We start from the raw sequence: 21,519 nt of genomic DNA on the forward strand, positions 1-21,519 counted from the left end.
TCCAGTGATTGACATCATGAGCATCGATCTCTGCAATTGAGATACGATGACATGCATCAACCAAGTCAGTGAGTCTGACCACTTGATCCCGCTAGTCGCCTCTTACGACAAGTCATAACAGAAACTATCCCAATTTTTTAAATCGCCTGATAAATCGAGGATGTATACATGATATTGTGATATGTATCGTGGAAAGAACGGACCTCAGTTTACAGAATACCGGTTATAACTGACACTCTTATCCATTACATACTGTAAATCGCGAAATTAATGCGTCTCCAAAAGAATGCGACCACTGGACCCTAGCCAAAAATGAGACTCAATATGAATGCGACACCCCCTCCTCTCAAGCATCAGTGGATTTATATCTAAAGATGTCCTCAGTCAGGTTTAGAATCCTCACCTTAATCCAACCTTACATTAATCCAATCACACACCAAATAGCACCGCTTGTTAGCGCTGAGTAAAGAACTTCCGCAAAAACAATACATATGCGCTGGCTCGTGTTGGCCTTTGATGCAGTCGCAAAGAACAAAGGGTGGCGTCTGTCTGGACTTGCAGGTGTGATCAGTGATGACATAAATGAGTAGAACTCTTGTCTTGACCCCAGCAGTGACAATTCACAGGACGTAATTAGTGTTTGAATGACATTATTTATATACTTTATATACAAGTGCTGCTCAATAAACAGAGGTGTGGAATACATCAGCGTATGTCTAAATTGGTATTTTTGCTATCCAAAATGTCTTATTGTTGACATAAATGCGATGTTTAAAAATGCGAGCAAAGACCACACGCATTTTTCGCATTTCGTTCACACTCGCGTTAATTTCAAGATTTACAGTACACCATGCAACTAGATGTGGAACGTTACCGTCCGAAGGCGTGTCTTGTTGCCTTGACTCTGTTCGAACATGACAGCCAGCATCATAAGCAGTGCAACAAACAGGTTGTTGAGTGCGAACACCTCGGCCGTCACTGCCCAGGTCCAGGTGAGTCGACTGAAGGAAAAGACGGCGACGGCCAGGACACCAGCTGATGACCAGCATGTCAGTCTGTCAGGGTGGTCATAATCAACACAGAAATCAGTAAACAGATCAATATAATCAATATATAGATAATGGAATTAAAGTACAGAGGATTTATTCTTATTGAACTGTTGACAAACATTTAGCGAGGAAAAGATTAATTATTCCAAATTACAAAGTTTTTATTCAAAGCCCCAAACCAAATTGACTGCAAAGTTTATAAGATATGAAAATCTGAAATTGGCGTTCTACACAAGTGTTTATTGTATCCTGAGCACGATCAGTATTTAGAAAAACAGTGGTACAAACTATCCAAGTCAACAAAAACATCTGATACAGGGGCAGACAACTGTAAATTAAGGGTGGGACAAACTCGGGCTGTCATTGATTGGAAATGTTACTATTGATAACATCGACTCCAAAGTATCACAATATCGATCGACAAACTCTGTCATTCTGTGTGTGTATTGATACAAACCCAGGTTAAGACCTGCAATTAATCAACTTCATACTGAAACTGAACAAGGCACATCCTAAATGTTTCAAATTGAATTTCGATACGGTGACATCCGTTGGCCCAACCTCTGCACCCTCCCTCTGCACTTGTTTCAAAGTTCCGGTAATCTAAGGATTACAACAATCTTAACTCCCTTTAAGACAATACTTAGGTCTTTGTACTGCTAAGATCCCATTGGACCGAGATGATTGCAACGCTCATACTTAAAGGGGCACTGATCTAACGCCATTCCCCGGACTGGTTGTTGCCTTTGTTATTGTTTTTTCCCCCGTGAGTACCCGGATGATATGTAACGCAACTGAGCGTGACCAGAGACTGGGCTACCGTCTGCAAGGACAGCTAAATAAACTTGGAGGCTGGAGGCAATATTTGTTTTACGCATTTTTGCATAAACACTGATTGGTTAACTGTGATCTATAAAGATTCGACAAAGGGCGCATGTTAAATGATTTCTTCAGCCTAAACAAACAGACAAAAAGAACGGCGGAGCTCATCGGAAGTCGTAATTTGGAAATACCCCAGATGATTATAGTTTAATACTAAAAAAAGTATCCATGCAGTGAAAGCATTTTCGGATTTCGGATTGTGTAATACGATTACTACTCCCTTATTGTCATACACGTTTTCTCGTATAACCCTACACTTGTGTATTTGTCGTCATTCACTTGATGCTCAGTTAATGAATTTATTACAGGTACAATTAGTGGTAGCACCACTTAGATTACCTGACAAAGGTTCTCATTTGGCATTTATTGTGTCTGGGGTAATTATTCAATCTAAATCCAGGTTTGAAGTGAGGTTATGTAATATGCACGTGGCAGCCCAGCAAGAGATGAATGATCAGTTGATTTACTTTTTTTGTAAATCAACGGATCGTTCCTAGTCATCAAAGGATTAACAGAAAATACGTTGATTGATTAATCACTGTTATCTTGCACAGTGGATATGTCAAAAGTGAGTGTTTACATGTCTAGGTTTACTAAAACAAAGGGAATACACTCATATCATGGCGTGAAGTGCCGATGTAAAAACAACATACTTTGTTCAAAGGGTTAACTGATAATACGTTGATTGGTTGCTCATTGTTATCAAACTCAATGGATTTTTTAGGAACCGTCGACGTAATGAAAATAGTTGTCACGTGGCCTTTCTCAGCCGACCCTTGAGACTTGACACCCGAAACGATATATATCTTTTAGAATATTTGATAGTTACAGAGACACGTGACATCGAATAAGTTATTTTGTATAGCTGCAGACAAGTGGGATATTATTCCTTTGTGTAGATATTCACGGATACATTCCTCGAATAAGGAAGCTGCCTATTTATACACATAAATTTGGTAAGTTGTAATTATGGTATTTGCATTTTGTTTTCCTTCATTTGAACCGATTCGTTCTTGTTTTTCTACGTCTTGGTTGGGAATTTCCTCAATGCGCGATAGAAGTTGTTTTCACAGGTCATTTCCTTTGTAAGCGTGTATAGATTACCGTCAATTTGTAAAATGTGATTCTCTCAGGCAATTTTTAAAATGTGTAAATATTTCAGTCATTTTGGCTAAAAAATCTGTCCAGATTGATTAAGACGATCAAAAGGGCCTACAAACATCACAACAGATTATTATGTAGGATTAGAAGCCAAACAACATAGAAATGTACTTTTCAACGTAACATTTTCAGTCTCTTGGTGATGACATTAAACATCAAAATGTTTGGAATTCGTTATCATAATAATACAGATGGAGATGTTTTTCAGTCACTTTGTAAAATAACTGAATATTTAGACGTTTAATAAATATGTTACACATTTTGACAGTAAAAAAATATACACAGTATAAAAAAAGCAATGCTCAGGTGAAATATTTACTTTGTGTTGCAAGTCAAAATAGTGTAAACGAAAATCGCAAAATTACCAAGCAAGTGACTTATCAAAACTTCGTCACCATTACCGATGCTACCCACAAAGATGCCTACATTTCCTTATTATCTCGAAAACTGTATTTCATTTTGTTGATCAATGTGACCATACGCTCTTATTACTACCGGTATCCATAAAAGTGACTAATGCGCTTACGAATGGCGCAACAGAGGTCGCGAGCTAGTCTAGATTTCTGCTCTACATCCGGGTACTCACTGGGAAAAAACAATAACAAAGGCAACAACCAGTCCCGGGGAATTGCGTTAGATCAGTGCCCCTTTAAAACTAACTTACAACAGTTGCATGGCTGAGATCAATTTGTGGAATGAAGCTCTGGTGTCATCACATACATCTAACTGTACATGTTCGGAGTTATCTTCCCGAGGCAAAGGACTGAACTGACTATATAAGTCCAGTTTCAACCCTTGCCGAACTAGGCTGGAATTATGGAGTCATATTTTAGCTGGACTAAAAGTCTATGCATAGTCCAATCAAAATCACTTGACAAAATCAACATTCGGTTCGTTAACTGCCGTGCAGATTTTGGTCGATTGCAGGATTTGCAAAGCATGTGTACCGCCAACTCGGTGTCAACAGATATTTTTCAAATCTTTTCATGTTTTAGGTCAAGTTGCTAACACGATTTGATGCACTTTGCAAAGTAAGGTCCGTTTTATCACAACATAAATTTTGATTATCAATCAGATGGGCGCCGCCATTTTGTTTTAAGGAGATGCAAGTGATATGAGAGGTGGAATCTGATTGGTCAATAGGAGAGACAAAGAAGGGACGTAACTCGTAAGAGCCACTGGTGGCGTTACAATCGAGTCCAGAAACTGCGGTCTAGTTCGGCAAGGGTGGAAACTGGACTATTACAGTCAGTTAACTCCCTTGCCTTGGGAAGATGGTTTGAAGTATTTGAAATTCGGTGATGTCTGTATTATGAAGATAATGTATAAGGATTCCAACACCATTAGGATTATGTGGCGAATCAACAACTCTCATGTTTAATTTCAACACTGATGACACAAAGCAACAATTGTTTCCTCACCTCTCTACAACCACAAACAGCACTCCTGCAACGACAGCTGATGTGAGGGCGGTCAGCAAGTTGATTCGCCACGCCGGATTACCAAAGGGAAAGAACTCCAGCATGCACTGCGCCAGCACCGTGAACAGGGGGTAACCTGGGGGATGTGCTACCTGTCAGGAAGAGTGAGTGAGTGAGTGAGTGAGTGAGTGAGTGGGTGGGTGGGTGAGTGAGTGAGTGAGTGAGTGAGTGAGTGAGTGAGTGAGTGGGTGGGTGGGTGGGTGGGTGGGTGAGTGAGTGAGTGAGTGAGTGAGTGGGTGGGTGGTTGGGTGGTTGGGTGAGTGAGTGAGTGAGTGAGTGAGTGAGTGAGTGGGTGGGTGGGTGGGTGGGTGGGTGAGTGAGTGAGTGAGTGAGTGAGTGGGTGGGTGGTTGGGTGGTTGGGTGAGTGAGTGAGTGAGTGAGTGAGTGAGTGAGTGAGTGAGTGAGTGAGTGAGTGGGTGAGCGAGCGAGCGAGTGAGTGGGTTACACTACTTTTAGCAATATTCCACCATTATCCAAACAGGAGACACTAGAAATGGACTTTACACATCGCATGCATGTGGGGAATCAAACCCAGGCCTTCAGCATGACATATGAATGCTTAAACCTCGAGGCTACCCCACCGCCCCGTCAGGAAGAGCAGAGGGAAGCTTTTGCAAAATGTTTGTTAAGGAAAATGGTGGAAATTCAAATTGCGACAACTCTAGAAGAGGCAAGATACTCTTAGAAGTATTGGTGAGACCATCTGCCCAAATAAACTATGCTAGGTTACACAGTTTAGTTTTGTGGATGTGCACTTTTGTGTTGTTCTAGTCTCAAGTCAAATACGCTGTATATGTAATAATAAATGTATTTAAAAAACAGCAAAAGGAGTGAGTGAGTCAGTATGATTTTTACGCTGCTTTTAGCAACATTCCAGCAATATCACGGTGGGGAACACCACAAAAGGGCTTCATACATTGTAAAATTGAAGGGAATCGAACCCAAGTCTTTGGCGTGACGAGTGAACGCTTTAACCACTTGGCTACCCCATGGCCCCTAATTAGAGATTCATATTTGTAATGAAAAGGAATAACATTTTATACTTACACCGAATTCACTCGCAGCCACGATGAGTTCACCTGAAGAAAGTTCAATTTCATGATTTTCAAAGACTCTTCTTAAACATTTCCATGTTATGTTTCGTGTTAATGCAATAAACAAAACGAGACCTATTCTGGCTTTCAAGAATACCATTCATTTCACCATAAAACTGCTTATCAAGAACAAATTTATTAAGTCATAATATGGTGCTAGATATTATTTTTCATCTCCCTGGTAGAGTGAGTGAGTGAGTGAGTGAGTTGGGTTTAACGCCGCTTTTAACAATATTCCAGTTTTTGCGGCATGTCAGCTTAATGTGGGAGGAAAGCCCGAAATGATGCAGGTCTAAGACGTTTACCACTTTGGAGAAACCCACGAGCACGGGTATGGTGCTTACAAACCTAGAAACATAATCGGGGCGAACCGGGATTCGAACCTACAATCATAGGTTTCTGGCGTGCCCAAGGAACGCAACTCTGCACAGGGAATTGCGGCGCCTTAGACGACTGGGCCACCCGTGCCCCCTCCCTGGTAGAAGTTAAATTTTGTAGACATAAAAAGCATACCGCTAAAAACCTACATGGACATTGCTAACTGTTCACATCTTATTGAGCATCAACAAGTAATTCTTTTTTAATACTTAGATGGTGTGGGGATCAAACAATTGAAGTTGTTAGCTTGTGAGTAAGTATGAGTGAGTGTCGTTTGATGCAATTATTCCAGCTTTATTAAAGCGTCATGAAAATATTCAAATATGGATGCAGCTCTCCACATCATTGGTCCATGACACACAATCAAGTTACCCACTTTAGCAGGGAGGGCTCTAATGACAAGCATGACGTAGTGGGGGCCTATTTTGATGGGGGAATGTGGTAAGATTGCTTACCTGAGTCACCTGGTAAGGAGGAATGTTCAAGTTATGGCCCTGAAATGAACCTTACCCTCGTTTGAGATGAAGTCGAAATTGTTTCCATGGAAACTTAGGAAAAATTTAAAATAGCCAAAGGCATCAGTTGAGCTGATGAGCAATGCATATGCCAAGTTTAGTAGAAAAATATTGAATGGTTTTCAAGTTATGGCTCAGAATAGTGTGGGAACACCAACGACTATGGGAAAACGCCCAAAACAAAATGTCTCCCCTCCCATTGGGGGGTGGGGTGGGGACATGGGGGTATGGGAGTTGTGGGGTGTGTGTGAGAGAAGACATAACAATCCATGTCATAGGGGTCCAAGACACTCAATCAGAGCATGACCTGCTATGACAATATAAAGTTTTATTCTGACCATATTTTCTAGTGGCCTTTACATTATCCCATGATGGAGTTATCTCCCTTCATATTCCATACAATATAACTTTCGGTTTAGTTCGACACTCAAGGTTGGTTTGTATCCTTGCATTCGTTTCATTCTCTGTTGTGTATGTCTATAAATTCTATGAGATTGTGATGTAATGGCGTGACGTAGTGGGGCAGTTAGTTTGGGTAACGCGAGTGAGTGAGTATGGTTTTACGCCGCTTTTAGCAATATTCCAGCAATATCACGGCGGGGGACACCAGATATGGGCTTTACACATTGTACCCATGTCGGGAATCGAACCCGGGTGTTCGGCGTGACGAGCGAACGCTTTAACCACTAGGCTACCCGACCGCCCCTAGCTTGGGTAACGAGGGAGAGAGGAATGGTATGTTACGGAGGGCTGAACATATTGTGTCTCTGTGTGTGTGATATTGTCAGTTGTGTCCGTTGCTTGTACTGCAGACTTATATACGTAGAATAAATGTACAGATTGTTTCCTACACCCAGCACAAAGTAGTGTGGGCTTATTCTGATGGGGTAAAGACAGGAGCATCTTACCTGAATCCCCTCCTGGTAAGGAGGGATGCAGTGTTTGCAAGTACACCCCAAAAACAACCACTGCAACTGTAACAGGTTTCCACAGTGACGATAGGACATCCACTGCCACAACTGAATCTCTGCAATTAGCCGTTTTCCTTCAATAATTAAAGAAACAGACTAGATTAGTTGTTGTCATGGTGATGTATTGTTTTCTACATAAATTGCTTAATTTATAAATGGAAACAATAAAAAATGCATGTAGTATCATAATTTGAGATGGGTCTTACTTGTATACAAGATGGCAGTTTGAAATCAGTGAATGTTTGAGGTTTCTATTCTATTTTTAGTTGTCTATTCTAAGCGAACACACAATGATGACAAAACACACCAGACAGAAATGTACTTCTCATATATTACTCTGTATGAATTGTAAAGGTTTTAACAGTATTCCAGTTATATCACAGTGTGTCTACTTAATGTGGAAGGACAGCCCGAAGTGATGCAGGTCTCAGACGTTTACCACCTCGGTGAAACCCACGAGCACGGGTATGGTGCTGACAAACCTAGAAACACAATCGAGGTGAACCGGGATTCAACCCCACAATCATAGGTTTCTGGCATGCCCAAGGGACGCAACTCTGCACAGCGAATCGCTAGATAGATCCATTTATCTGACTGTCAAACTTTACATGTTTTCACATCTGCTGCCTTCAAATAGGTTTGCTATTATGCCAACAATTTCCACAAGACAAGCCCTTGCATATATTGGTACTTCGTCAATAAATGTTTCACGGTCTCACACAAAACATCTTCACGAGGCAAGAGAGTTAACTGACTTTAAAAGTCCAGTTTCAACCCTTGCCGAACTAAGCTGGAATTACTGGGCTCGATGGTAGCGCCACCAGTGGCTATTACGAGTAATGTCCCTTCTGAGCCTACCAATCAGGTTCGACCTCTCGTATCACTTGCGTTTGCTTCACACAAAATGGTGGCGCCCAGTCAGGACGGTCTGATCGATAATCAGGAAATTATACTGTGATAAAACGGGTCTTACATCGCGAAATGCATCAAATCAATTGAACACCTTGATTAAAAACATGAACAATGCTGACAATGAGTTGGCGATGCGCATGTTTTGCAAATCCTGCAATCAATCGACATCTGCATGACAGTTTACGAACCGGATTTCCATTTCGGTGCACGATTTTGATTGGACTATGCATAGTCCAGCCAAAATGTAACTCCATAATACCAGCCTAGTTCGGCAAGGGTGGAGACTGGACTTTTATGGTCAGTTAACTCTCTTGCCTCGGGAAGATGACACAAACCTATCTTCACATAACTCACCCATGTCTGGGGTTGAGAGGGCTCATTAGCTTCAGCTCCGATGCCTCCAGCTGATTTTGAGAGGCATCCTTCTTCTTCTTCTTCATAGCCTTCGCCATCGGAAGACTTGGTCAGAAACTGTAAACGCTCAGTCTGCATATGAGAAATTATTATATCAAATATACTTGAAGTTAACAGTGATCCCATTTACCGGTAATTACCAGTTGTGTTACCGCTAAAATTAGGCTAGGACCGGTAATTCATGCAACTGCCAGTCTCTTTGGACCGGCAAATAAAGTACCTTGTAAAACTTCAATGTTGAGTGAGTGAGTGAATATGGTTTTACGCCACTTTTAGCAATATTCCAGCAATATCACGGCGGGGGACACCAGAAATGGGCTTCACACATTGTACCCATGTCGGGAATCGAACCCGGGTCTTCGGCGTGACGAGCGAACGCTTTAACCACTAGGCTACCCGACCGCCCCACTTCAATGTTGAACAAAACAATGGTGATATACATGTAAGTATATTTTCCGAACGAAGTCAGCCTATCTGTTACCATCAGGGTTTCCCCATGTTGATTTATAGTGCAAGGAAATAACATTTCGCTTTGCTTCAAGGTTAAAAATATATTTGTAGTGACTTTGCCTTGAAATATTACAAAAAAAAAGAGAAAAAATTGTGACTGAACCTTGTGCATGTTGTGTGAATAATGCGTAGATCTAACTAAGTTACTTCAGAGATGACATCATTGCATTGAACATGATGTTGAAAGAATTGTGACCGGGTAATTTTCATTTGGGATTAACAAAAATTAGGGGGGACTGGTAATTTTTAGAGTTACCAGTCCATTAGGACTGGCAGTTTCAAAATCCAGTGGGAACACTGAGTTAGGTGAAACAAGTCATATTGCCGAGTGCGGCTTTAAACAACAACAAATGCTGACCATGATGTGCTCTAGCTCTCTATTGCTCCAGTTATTTTTCCAGAAACTATCAATGTGTTGATTTCTATTGTAGATATCGCTGCAATGAAATTGCTTCACAATGCTTTGCAGACAATTGTGACGTCATTGGTTACCATGACGTCACAATCAAATGACATCACTAATGGCTCTACTACTGAAGCTTTTAGCAGTATTTTTTACACTTATGACACTGCTTATTACTGTCTACAAACTAAAAAAAGTTGGAAGAATGATGTTGGATGATAAATAAAATCTCACCCTCTTGTCTTTTGATATCAATTATATCAACCATTGTTGATAAAAGTGGAAAAACTCCTCAGCAAGCCTCGGAGATTTTCGCATGAAATTTGTCACATATGATGTTTCAGCATATCTTCAAACTAGTACGTCCACACGCCTCACATCTTTACAAATGTATGCAATGTATCCTTACCCCCAACTTTGGAAATAGACCAATATCTTATCAAATGAGTGAGACATTTCTTCCAAACACTGTAAGTGGGTCTATTTTGTGTTAACAAACGAATCAGATTCTTGTGCTCTCCAAATTGTTTTATGCTACATGTAGATCTATATATGTAACAGAATCTGAAACCAATCGGCAATATTTTAGTGGAATTCACAAACTGCTAAAAAATGGTATTATTATTGAGTTGAGTCAATTGACGTACCCTAGGTGAATCACAGGACTTTTTATTGAAACTCATGCATAGTCATGGACCAAACCACCCTTCTGAAATATAGGACAATTTTATCATTTTAACGGCCTAGAGTGAGTGTAGCATCCAAAATTCTGAATATTGTCATAGCGACTGATTTACAACACCCATTGTCTGAAGAACATTTAATTGCAAAGGCTCATTACCCTGGAGCCATGACATCTATATGCCTTGAAACACTTAATTGCTGTTATTTATAAGATGCTAATCCTAATTGTTAATCCCCATCTTTGTGTACATCGACTGTCTGCCATCCTGCTGATGAATTACTGTTTATATTTATATTTATTACTTACTAAATGTCAGGTGACCATGGCTATATATAAGCCTTGGTCCAGAGAGGGGAAAAAAAGGAGAGGAAGGAGAAAAGAAAGGTCTTAGGTCTAACCCATAGCCTAGTTAGGGTTAGGCTGGGTGCTCCGGGGTACCAAGACAACAAGCACTACTACTATGTGCTGACCTGGCACATAGTGTTTTTTGTATGTACATGTATAAAGTAAAACAGTATATACCGCAAGCCATCATCTCCAAGTTGTCACTTCCTACTGAGAACCATATGTCGGCCCCTTGCATATATGAGTATGCAAATTGTTCATTAATCAACGTCAGACCGACACGCGTTGTTAATATCATGAAAATAAAGAGTTGAATCCCCTATATAATTTTACAAGACAGGGTCGTCATGTTTATTGCTGGTAAAATAAAATTTTGCTGCAGCTATCGTCACAATTTAACATGACCATAATAATCAGAGACTGCTTAATTTATAAAATACAATAACAACTAAACATGGACAGGTGAGTTAGATTAGGCCTATATATACGTTTCGTTGACTAAATCAAAATAATTTTCTTCATTGAAATCAGCATCACGCATATCGCGTAATTATTATGGGGCTATCGAGTGTCATCAGTAATCGATTTGTTATCTCCAGTGTACTAGACTCGTCGTCGAATGATAAAAGTCTACCGGCTCTCCTCTGTTCGAATAGCGGTGTTAGTGCACGGAGACTTCGTTTGACGACATTCGAGGAACCTTGCGTTGCCTCTGTCCCTCGCTCTTTCCTGATAGGATATTATTTATACGTGTCCTAAAAGTATAACGGATCGCCCTGGCCCCTCTTCGACGACAAACATATTATGAAAATGACCTGTGTATTTCTCCGTTAAACTGTCAGCATGCACAGTGTTGCCATCATTGTTTACGTCCTCAACATGTAAACTTTGCAGTTGGGCATTGAATTGGGATTACGGCCTTGACCTTCGAAAGCACCGATTTTGTTACACGGTTCCTTATTGGTGAATGAGTAAATATACGTCCTTGACCCTGCTCGTCTCACCTTCACCTCCAGTGCGAATCCTTCAATGTTATAAGAATTCCATCTAACTTGCATAGAAGGAATCATGGCAAATGTAAGTATTTTAGTCAGTTTGCAAGATATAACGTCTATAAAGAAATTTGGTCGTTCGATTTATCGGACGTATAACTGATGGTAAGCAATGGCACCCCTAATGGCACCTAATTTCGTGAGGTTACGCCAAATTGTTTTCGGTCCCTCACTGCGTCGTTACAAATGACCTGAGCGAAGTGTCATTCGACAGGTGGTAATTATAGTCAGATGATTAAGGCACTGGGAGTACAACCACACAGCGAAAACGTCTAGCATCATTTTCACCATATGACAGCATCTCAATAGCTCCATGACTATCCATGTTTATTGGAGCTGGTAAAAAACAGCCTTTGCTAAGGCCTGTTGTAGTCGTTGGTATCGGCACAGGTACTGTAGAAATGTACCCCAGGTACTGTAATACACTCAAGTAATAATGAGAGGTCTGGGTAATGAGATAACAAATACATTATCCACCAAAAAATCCCCCCAAAAAACCCAATCACCCATAACAACCCAGTCACAAAAGATACAACATGAATATCATGTTTTGTTGTATTTTGAGTACTTTTTGCCCAAAATGGCAAGAGGATAAAATTCCTTAGACTTTCTAATCAACCTACATCATAAGACATATCACTGATCACATTCATAATTATAGGCCTGAATGTATAACCCTACAGTATCCTGGTGTAAGCGGCTTTTGACGAGACAACGTTAAACTGTGCACAGCGCAATTATTATTCAGGATTTTTTATTTTCGCTTCCCTGTATACAATGTCAGTCAAATTATGATTTATCATTCAAATGGTATGGAAATAGACTTTTCAGATGAATTATCGCATTCACGAAAGTGTACGCTTTTCTGTCAATATAATTGAGTGTAATGTGATTTCTACATTTGCATGTGGAGCTGTTAATCCTCATAGTATATTGATATTTATTCAATGTCTAGAATTCATGAAGAAATAATATTAACATATTTCAAGGTCAAACTTTCAACAAATGCAACATCATTCACTTCTTAAGACACTTGCCTTCAAATCCATGTACTTAAATTTTCAGTCATGCAACTTTGTAGATCTATGTACTTATTAAGGCTGGGACGGGTAACTCAGGTACTCGGGCCGGATGGGTCCTGACTAGGACTCGGGTACCCACAGGACTACCCGGACCCGTGGTTAGTCAAGTGATATATTGTTTAATGACAAAAATTATCTAAAACTCCATGATTACACTATAAGTCACTAATGTTCCCATTTCTTTCTGACAATGCACCCATTCCTCCTTACTTTTATATGTTTGAATAAAGATAAAACTTCAGTGTATGCATGACCAGATCGTTTTACACATGTATCTAAATACATTTTGCCAGGGCTAAGGTCAAACTGTTCCATATCGGACAGTTTGTACCTATCTCTAAATATCTACAGCGGGTACCCGGGTAGGGTCGGGTAATAAGGTGGTGGGTACCCGGTAGTAAATTTGGACTCGTCTCGGCCCTAGTACTTATCAGGTTGGAATCATTGCGAGGGTACAGATAATCTTTAATGGTCCAGTTTATGACTCAATCAGTTAATATATTGTTGCACAATCTAAAAGGGATGTGTCTTTGGACATGAATCATGTTACATTTGTCGTTAGATCAAGAGGCATGCACTTTGCTGAAAACACAATGGGACAGCCTGTTGCTCTGTTAAACGACAATTCATTATCAAATTTGTTTAAAGGGACCAGCAGAGGCATGGTTACCTGGGCAACTTACATTGGGATAACACATAAGAATAGGTACCAGCATAGCTCTTCCTACCCAAATCAGACCACCTCCGTGGTCTAGTGGTTGAGCGTCAGCAAGGAGAGCAGAAGGTCCGGGGTTCAATCCCCGGCCTCGTCATACCAAAAGACGTTAAAACATGGTACTTGTTGTTACCCTGTCTGGTGCTCGGCATTAAGGGGTTAAAGCAAGGACTGGTCGGTTCGGAGTCAGTATACTGTGTCTGAGTGGGGTATTCATGTTAAACTGCAGCATGGTATCTCAGTGAGCTAGCACTATAAATCGGCATCAGTCCAGCCTGGTACAAGCAGCCACACACACACACGTGCATGCACATCGCTATATAAGTGCAATAATCTTGGACGCGATTAAACCCAATTTCACTTCACCTCCTACCCAAATCTTCTTAAAGGGGCACTGATCTAACGCCATTCCCCGGACTGGTTGTTGCCTTTGTTATTGTTTTTTCCCCCGTGAGTACCCGGATGATACGCAACGCAACTGAGCGTGACCAGAGACTGGGCTACCGTCTGCAAGGACAGCTAAATACACTTGGAGGCTGGAGGCAATATTTGTTTTACGCATTTTTGAATAAACACTGATTGGTTAAATGTGATCTATAAAGATTCGACAAAGGGCGCATGTTAATTAATTTCTTCAGCCTAAACAAACAGACAAAAAGAACGGCGGAGCTCATCGGAAGTCGTCATTTGGAAATACCCCAGATGGTTATAGTTTAATACTAAAAAAAAGTATCCATGCAGTGAAAGCATTTTCGGTTTTCGGATTGCGTCGATAATACGATTACTACTCCCTTGTTGTCATCCACGTTTTCTCGTATAACCCTACACTTGTGTATTTGTCGTCATTCACTTGATGCTCAGTTAATGAATTTATTACAGGTACAATTAGTGTTAGCACCACTTAGATTACCTGACAAAGGTTCTCATTTGGCATTTATTGTGTCTGGGGTAATTATTCAATCTAAATGCAGGTTTAAAGTGAGGTGAAATGTGCGTTATGTAATATGCACGTGGCAGCCCAGCAAGAGATGAATGATCAGTTGATTTACTTTTTTTGGTAAATCAACGGATCGTTCCTAGTCATCAAAGGATTAACAGAAAATACGTTGATTGATTAATCACTGTTATCTTGCACAGTGGATATGTCAAAAGTGAGTGTTTACATGTCTAGGTTTACTAAAACAAAGGGAATACACTCATATCATGGCGTGAAGTGCCGATGTAAAAACAACATACTTTGTTCAAAGGGTTAACTGATAATACGTTGATTGGTTGCTCATTGTTATCTCAGTGGATTTTTTAGGAACCGTGGACGTAATGAAACTAGTTGTCACGTGGCCTTTCTCAGCCAACCCTTGAGACTTGACACCTATGTGAAACACCTGAAACAATCCAAGTGATCAGTTGAGAAACGAACACTGGTTATAATATCCCGAAACGATATATATCTTTTAGAATATTTGATAGTTACAGAAACACGTGACATCGAATAAGTTATTTTGTATAGCTGCAGATGAGTGGGATATTATTCCTTTGAGTGGATATTCACGGATACATTACTCGAACAAGGAAGCTGCCTATTTATACACATAAATTTGGTAAGTTGTAATTATGGTATTTGCATTTTGTTTTCCTTCATTTGAACCGATTCGTTCTTGTTTCTCTACGTCTTGGTTGGGAAATTCTTCAATGCGCGATAGACGTTGTTTTCACAGGTCATTTCCTTTGTAAGCGTGTATAGATTACCGTCAATTTGTAAAATGTGATTCTCTCAGGCAATTTATAAAATGTGTAAAATGTAAAATGTCATTTTGACTAAAAAATCTGTCCAGATTGATTAAGACGATCAAAAGGGCCTACAAACATCACAACAGATTATTATGTAGGATTAGAAGCCAAACAACATAGAAATGTACTTTTCAACGTTACATTTTCAGTCTCTCGGTGATGACATTAAACATCAAAATGTTTGGAATTCGTTATCATAATAATACAGATGGAAATGTTGTTCAGTCACTTTGTGAAATAACTGAATATTTAGACGTTTAATAAATATGTTACACGTTTTGACAGTAAAAAAATATACACACTATAAAAAAAGCAATGCTCAGATGAAATATTTACTTTGTGTTGCAAGTCAAAATAGTGTAAACGAAAATCGCAAAATTACCAAGCAAGTGACTTATCAAAACTTCGTCACCATTACCGATGCTACCCACAAAGATACCTACATTTCCCTATTATCTCGAAAACTGTATTCCATTTTGCTGATCAATGTGACCATACGCTCTTATTACTACCGGTATCCATAAAAGTGACTAATGCGCTTACGAATGGCGCAACAGAGGTCGCGAGCTAGTCTAGATTTCTGCTCTACATCCGGGTACTCACTGGGAAAAAACAATAACAAAGGCAACAACCAGTCCCGGGGAATTGCGTTAGATCAGTGCCCCTTTAAGTCAAAAACTGTGAAAGTGGTAAGTCACTAACTCGTTAAAAAGACCTCTGAATTCATTAATGAATATGTCATGAGGCCCACATGACCAATATAGACTAATGTTCCGTCTCTGAAATGAAAATATTTTAAGATTTCTTTGTTAATTTGTCTTTTAATATGTAATAGAAAGGAACCTAGAGAATCTCTACATTTTCAGAAAATGAAGAAATCTAGACTTGCCAAAGTATTGAAGACTTACTTGGGTGTTTTAAAATATTTAGTTTCACTGTTCTGGGTCTGTATGAGAGGGGCGGTTGGGTAGCCTAGTGGTTAAAGCGTTCGCTTGTCACCCCGAAGACCTGGGTTCGATCCCCGACATGGGTACAATGTGTGAAGCCCATTTCTGGTGTCCTCCGCCGTGGTATTGCTGGAATATTGCTAAAAGCAGCGTAAAACCATACTCACTCACTCACTGTATGAGAGACTATGAATTTATCATGTTGTCAGTTTAGTCCCGGCCAAAAAGCTGGGATTGTGACCTGGGCCCACTTGCACAAAGCGATCTTAGCGCTAAGACTATCGTAAGCCTATGTTAAAGTATGGGCGCTACGATCATCTTAGCGCTAAGATCGCTTTGTGCAAGTGGGCCCAGGACATTGTGAGTTCAGTTATGTCCCACAGGGAAAACAATACATGTTTGTATAGACTCATGTATAAGGTTATCTACATGCTCAAACTTGCATGTTATCTACAACATTGTGCAAAGGCTGGGAAGGCTATGTCATGGTGACTGATTTACGACACCCATTGTCTGAAGAACATTTGATTGCAAAGGCTCATTACCCTGGAGCCATGACATCTATATGCCTTGAAACATTTAATTGCTGTTATTTATAAGATGCTAATCCTATTTGTTAATCCCCATTTTTGTGTACATCGCCTGTCTGCCATCCTGAACAGGATGTGCAAGTATGTCACTGATGATTTACTGTTTACATTTGTATTTATTATTTACTAAATGTCAGGTGACCTTGGCTATATAAGCCTTGGTCCAGAAAAAGGAGAAAGAAAGGTCTTACCCTTAGCCTAGCTAGGGTTAGGCTTGGTGCTCCGGGGCACCTAGACAACAACCACTACCACCATGTGCTGACCTGGCACATAGTGTCCTCTGTATGTTTATATCTACATATATAAAGTAAAACTGTATATACCGCAAGCCATCGTCACCAAGTTGTCACTTCCTACAGGAACCATACGTGGGCCCCTTGCATATATGAGTATGCAAATTGTTCATTAATCAACGCCGGACCCACACGCGTTGTTAGCTAACTTGGGTACTCAGGTCGTGTGGGTCCTGACCCAGGTATCCACAGTACTACCCGGACCCGTGGTTAGTCAAGTGACATATTGTTAATGACAAAAACTCGCTAGAGCTCAGTGGTTACACTACAAGTACTTATGTTCCCATTTCGTTATGGTGATGCACACATTCCTTTTGACTTGTATATGTTTGAGTAAAGATAAAGCTTCAGTCAACTTCAGTGTACGCATGATTCGATCGTTTCATAAGAGACCATATATCTATTTTGCCAGGGCTACAGTTAAACTATTCCCAATTCGACACTGTGTTCCCAACTCTTGAGCCCTACAGAGGGTAGGGTCGGGTAATAGGGGGTTGGGTACCTGGGTAGTAAATTTGGACTCGTTCCAGCCCTATTATCTACGTGTAGATCTAAAGTATATGATCTCAATCCGCAGGCAACAATCAACTCTGTTGTGATCTCCATCAGTATGGTTTTTTTATGAATGAGCTTATTATGTTCTTTGTTTCGTAAAGAAGTATAGTTGGTAGTTTACCTTGTGATTTGAAAGTTTTTGAAGTATTTAGTTTCTTTCTGTCACAGTAGATACAGGCATATGACTCTGACAGGGAGACCAACCTTGGGATAGTTATAAATAGCATGTCGTAGTGATATGCTATTGTTACAAGGTCAATATCATGTCTGGGTCAACAGTCTGAAAAATACAAGTGGACTTGAGAAGGGAGGTAACCATTGAATTCTCCCCACAGGATTAAACATCAATGCTTCCTCCCACACTAGGGCTGGGACGAGTCCAAATTTACTACCCGGGTACCCACCCCACTATTACCCGACTCTACCCGGGTACCCACTGTATGTCTCAGGAGATGTCTCAAAATGTCCGATTGAGAACATTTTTAGCATAGCCCTGGCAAAACGTATTTAGATACATGTATTAAACAATCTGGTCATTCAAACACTGAAATTGACTTAAGTTATATGTCTATTCAACCATATAAAAAATCAGAAGGAATGGGTGCATAGTCAGAAAAAAATGTGAACATTAGTGACTTGTAGTGTAACCATAGAGTTCTAGATAATTTTTGTCATCAAACAATATATCATTTGACTAACCACGGGTCCTGGTAGTCCTGAGTCCTACTCAGTACCCACCTGACCTGGGAACCCGAGTTACCTGTCCCAGCCCTATCCCACACCTTTATGCTTATCAATGATTATAAAAATTGTTTTACTTAATCACAGCGTGACAATCTGTACTTTGTGGTAGACTTTGTTCAATTCTGCTTGACCTGTGCACTACTGACCACCTGACTGTCCCTCTAGAGCCAAAAGGGGGCACGGGTGGCCCAGTCGTCTAAGGCGCCGCGATTTGCTGTGCAGAGTTGCGTCCCTTGGGCACGCCAGAAACCTATGATTGTGGGGTCGAATCCCGGTTCGCCCCGATTGTGTTTCTAGGTTTGTCAGCACCATACCCTTGCTCGTGGGTTTCACTGAAGTGGTAAACGTCTGAGACCTGCATCACTTCGGGCTTTCCTCCCACATTAAGCTGACACGCCGCGATATAACTGGAATACTGTTAAAAGCGGCGTTAAACCCAACTCACACACTCACTCACTCCAGAGCCACACTGAACAATTCACAGAGATGTTACTGAGAGTGTAACGAAGGTGTCACACACTGGGAAGGAGCTTGCTTCTGGGCTTCTGAATGGAGGTAACTCTTTTGGGCTTCTGAAATAACCTGGAGACTCAGAACATGGTGTATGAGCTGGGATATTACTTGAGACAAATTACTATGTAACATTTTAAAACATTTTTAAGCATTATTATGATCTTCCTCTTTATCTTTGACCTGATAAATATAATGTTGTCATTCTGATTACACTTCAGTGGTAGAAACCAACAGTTTTAGTCCACTAGTCCTTATAATGATAACATATAGCAAAACCCTTAAAGTGGGCAAATTTCTGCTAGTCCTCATGATACCTTAAATATTGGTCAGTTTGGAAAGGACTATGGGACTAGTGTCAATTTCTAATGCTGCTTTTACACTTCAAAATAAGCTTGGTTTTGTTTTGTTCAAAACGCTGTTTCTGTGATGGCCAACTACTGTAAGGTTAGGCTGTGTTAGGTACATATTTTATATGTGCTCAACTGCCTCCCTAGCCTAGTGGATGGAGTGTCTGTCTGAAGAGAAGAAGGTCTGTGATTCAATCCTCAGGCTGTGTCATATCAAAAGACATTAAATGATGGTACTTGTTGCTAGCCTGCCTGACACACTTAGCATTAAGATGATATATATATATATATATACCGTATTCGACATAGCGCCCCGCTCTAATAAGCATCCACGGCAATATTTGCTAGTATTCTGGCTAGTGAACAATCCCAATTGGCACCCCTTCCGATTGATCAATGGACACAAGACTTATTTTTTCGCGTATGATATGCACTCATGTGTTATATGCACCCTTAATCATGGGCAATTAAATTCTGGAAAAATATATCTGTCGTACAGAAAGATTTCTTCTTTTTTTCACCAAAATAGTATTCTAATAAGAGCCCCCTATTTTTAATTAGAGCCCCCTATTTCTAATTTTGAGAGCTCCCTGGGCGTTTATTACGTTGAATATATAAATATATATTGAGGTGAGGTGAAATGGGGTTTAACGTCGCGTCCAAGATTATTGGTCTAGTGGTAGAGCGTCCGCCCGGAGAGCGGAAGGTCCGGCGTTCGATACCCGACCGCGTCATACCAAAGACGTTAAAACATGGTACTTGTTGTTACCCTGTCTGGAGCTTGGCATTAAGGGGCTAAAACAGTAGCCCTTGTCAGTATACTGTGTCTGAGTGGGGTATTCATGGTTTACTGCGGCATGGTATCTCAGTGAGCTAGCACTATAAATCAGCATCAGTCCGGACTAGTACAAGCAGCCACACAAACACACACACACGTACATGCACGTCGCTATATAAGTGCAATAATCTTGGACGCGACGTTTAACCCCATTTCACCTCACCTCACCTTAAATTAATGTATCGGTAGGTGAGGTAATAGAAACCACATTCTTTTTGAAGGCCTCATGGCAAAACTTTTTTATATTTTTGTTTTTTTAGTAGGGCTGTTACAATTCACTCATGTATTCAGTGAATCGAACCGCATCCCTTCATGATTGTATTTGTTATTCATGGATGCAAGAATCAAATATTTATGAAAAAAATAAAATGAGTGTTTTTTAATTAAAAATATCCATAGAACTAATATATATCCATACATAGATTTCTTCAAAGATATTCATATTTAATTTGACAGTAGTGTGGTCACTGGTCTATGTCACATTTTAGCTGATACTACTACCTGGATAAGTGCAGTATATAAATGTATAATATATTAATAATCATTCACACTGTCAACATGGTCAAACCATATCACAAAAATTATTTTGTTATTGTTTCACTGAACATAATAAATAATACATCAACTGATACTGACCTGTTATTGTATTCGTGAATAAATATTCATATCCGTTACCCTATAGCGGATTCATTGCAGTCCTAGTTATTAGTCTACATGTATGTAGATACCAAATACTCATGATACAGGAAACAAAAAAACTGAAAATATTATTTTACTGGAGGCCAATGAGCTATTATTTTTATTATATTTCACCTTGAACTGTTATTACAGTGAGGTCATAAGATCGGGGATTAGATCAACGGGTTTAGGCCGTGTTGAGGTGTTAAATGTGCCACAAAGGTTTGGAACAATCCTCAAGTTCTCAGGTACTGGTGGACACTGTTGGCCCAGTCGTCTAAGGCGCCGCGATTCGCTGTGCAGAGTTGCGTCCCTTAGGCACACTAGAAACCTATGATTGTGGGTTCGAATCCCGGTTCACCCCGATTATGTTTCTAGGTTTATCAGCACCATATCCGTGCTCGTGGGTTTCACTGAAGTGGTAAACGTCTGAGACCTGCATCAGTTTGGGCTTTCCTCCCACATTAAGCTGACACGCCGGGATATAACTGTAATAGTGTTAAAAGCGGCGTTAAACCCAACTCACTCACTCACTCACTCTCAGGTACTGGTTGTCTGATCCAGACTTGATTGTCTT

General features: G+C 40.3%; 2 protein-coding genes across 2 annotated transcripts in view; one reads left to right on the forward strand and one right to left on the reverse strand.

Annotated features, from left to right (window-relative positions):
* The window catches only part of LOC139442324 (protein O-mannosyl-transferase TMEM260-like), a 51,503-nt gene that overhangs the window by 24,026 nt on the left and 5,958 nt on the right, over nucleotides 1-21,519 (reverse strand). Inside the window, exons 2-6 of the mRNA XM_071223119.1 lie at nucleotides 8,798-8,929; nucleotides 7,469-7,605; nucleotides 5,621-5,652; nucleotides 4,514-4,665; nucleotides 875-1,055 (exon numbers count right to left, since the gene is read on the reverse strand). Of these exons, the coding sequence (XP_071079220.1) occupies nucleotides 875-1,055; nucleotides 4,514-4,665; nucleotides 5,621-5,652; nucleotides 7,469-7,605; nucleotides 8,798-8,895 (600 nt within the window). The 5' untranslated portion in view covers nucleotides 8,896-8,929. The remainder of the gene's footprint in view (nucleotides 1-874; nucleotides 1,056-4,513; nucleotides 4,666-5,620; nucleotides 5,653-7,468; nucleotides 7,606-8,797; nucleotides 8,930-21,519) is intronic.
* The window catches only part of LOC139442323 (UTP--glucose-1-phosphate uridylyltransferase-like), a 105,670-nt gene continuing 95,949 nt past the window's right edge, over nucleotides 11,799-21,519 (forward strand). The window contains exon 1 of the mRNA XM_071223117.1: nucleotides 11,799-11,877. Within this exon, the coding sequence (XP_071079218.1) occupies nucleotides 11,869-11,877 (9 nt within the window). The 5' untranslated portion in view covers nucleotides 11,799-11,868. The remainder of the gene's footprint in view (nucleotides 11,878-21,519) is intronic.

Source organism: Haliotis cracherodii, unplaced genomic scaffold (assembly GCF_022045235.1).
Source record: "Haliotis cracherodii isolate W230 unplaced genomic scaffold, xgHalCrac1.p SCAF_5, whole genome shotgun sequence".
In the NCBI taxonomy this organism is placed as follows: Eukaryota; Metazoa; Mollusca; class Gastropoda; order Lepetellida; family Haliotidae; genus Haliotis; species Haliotis cracherodii.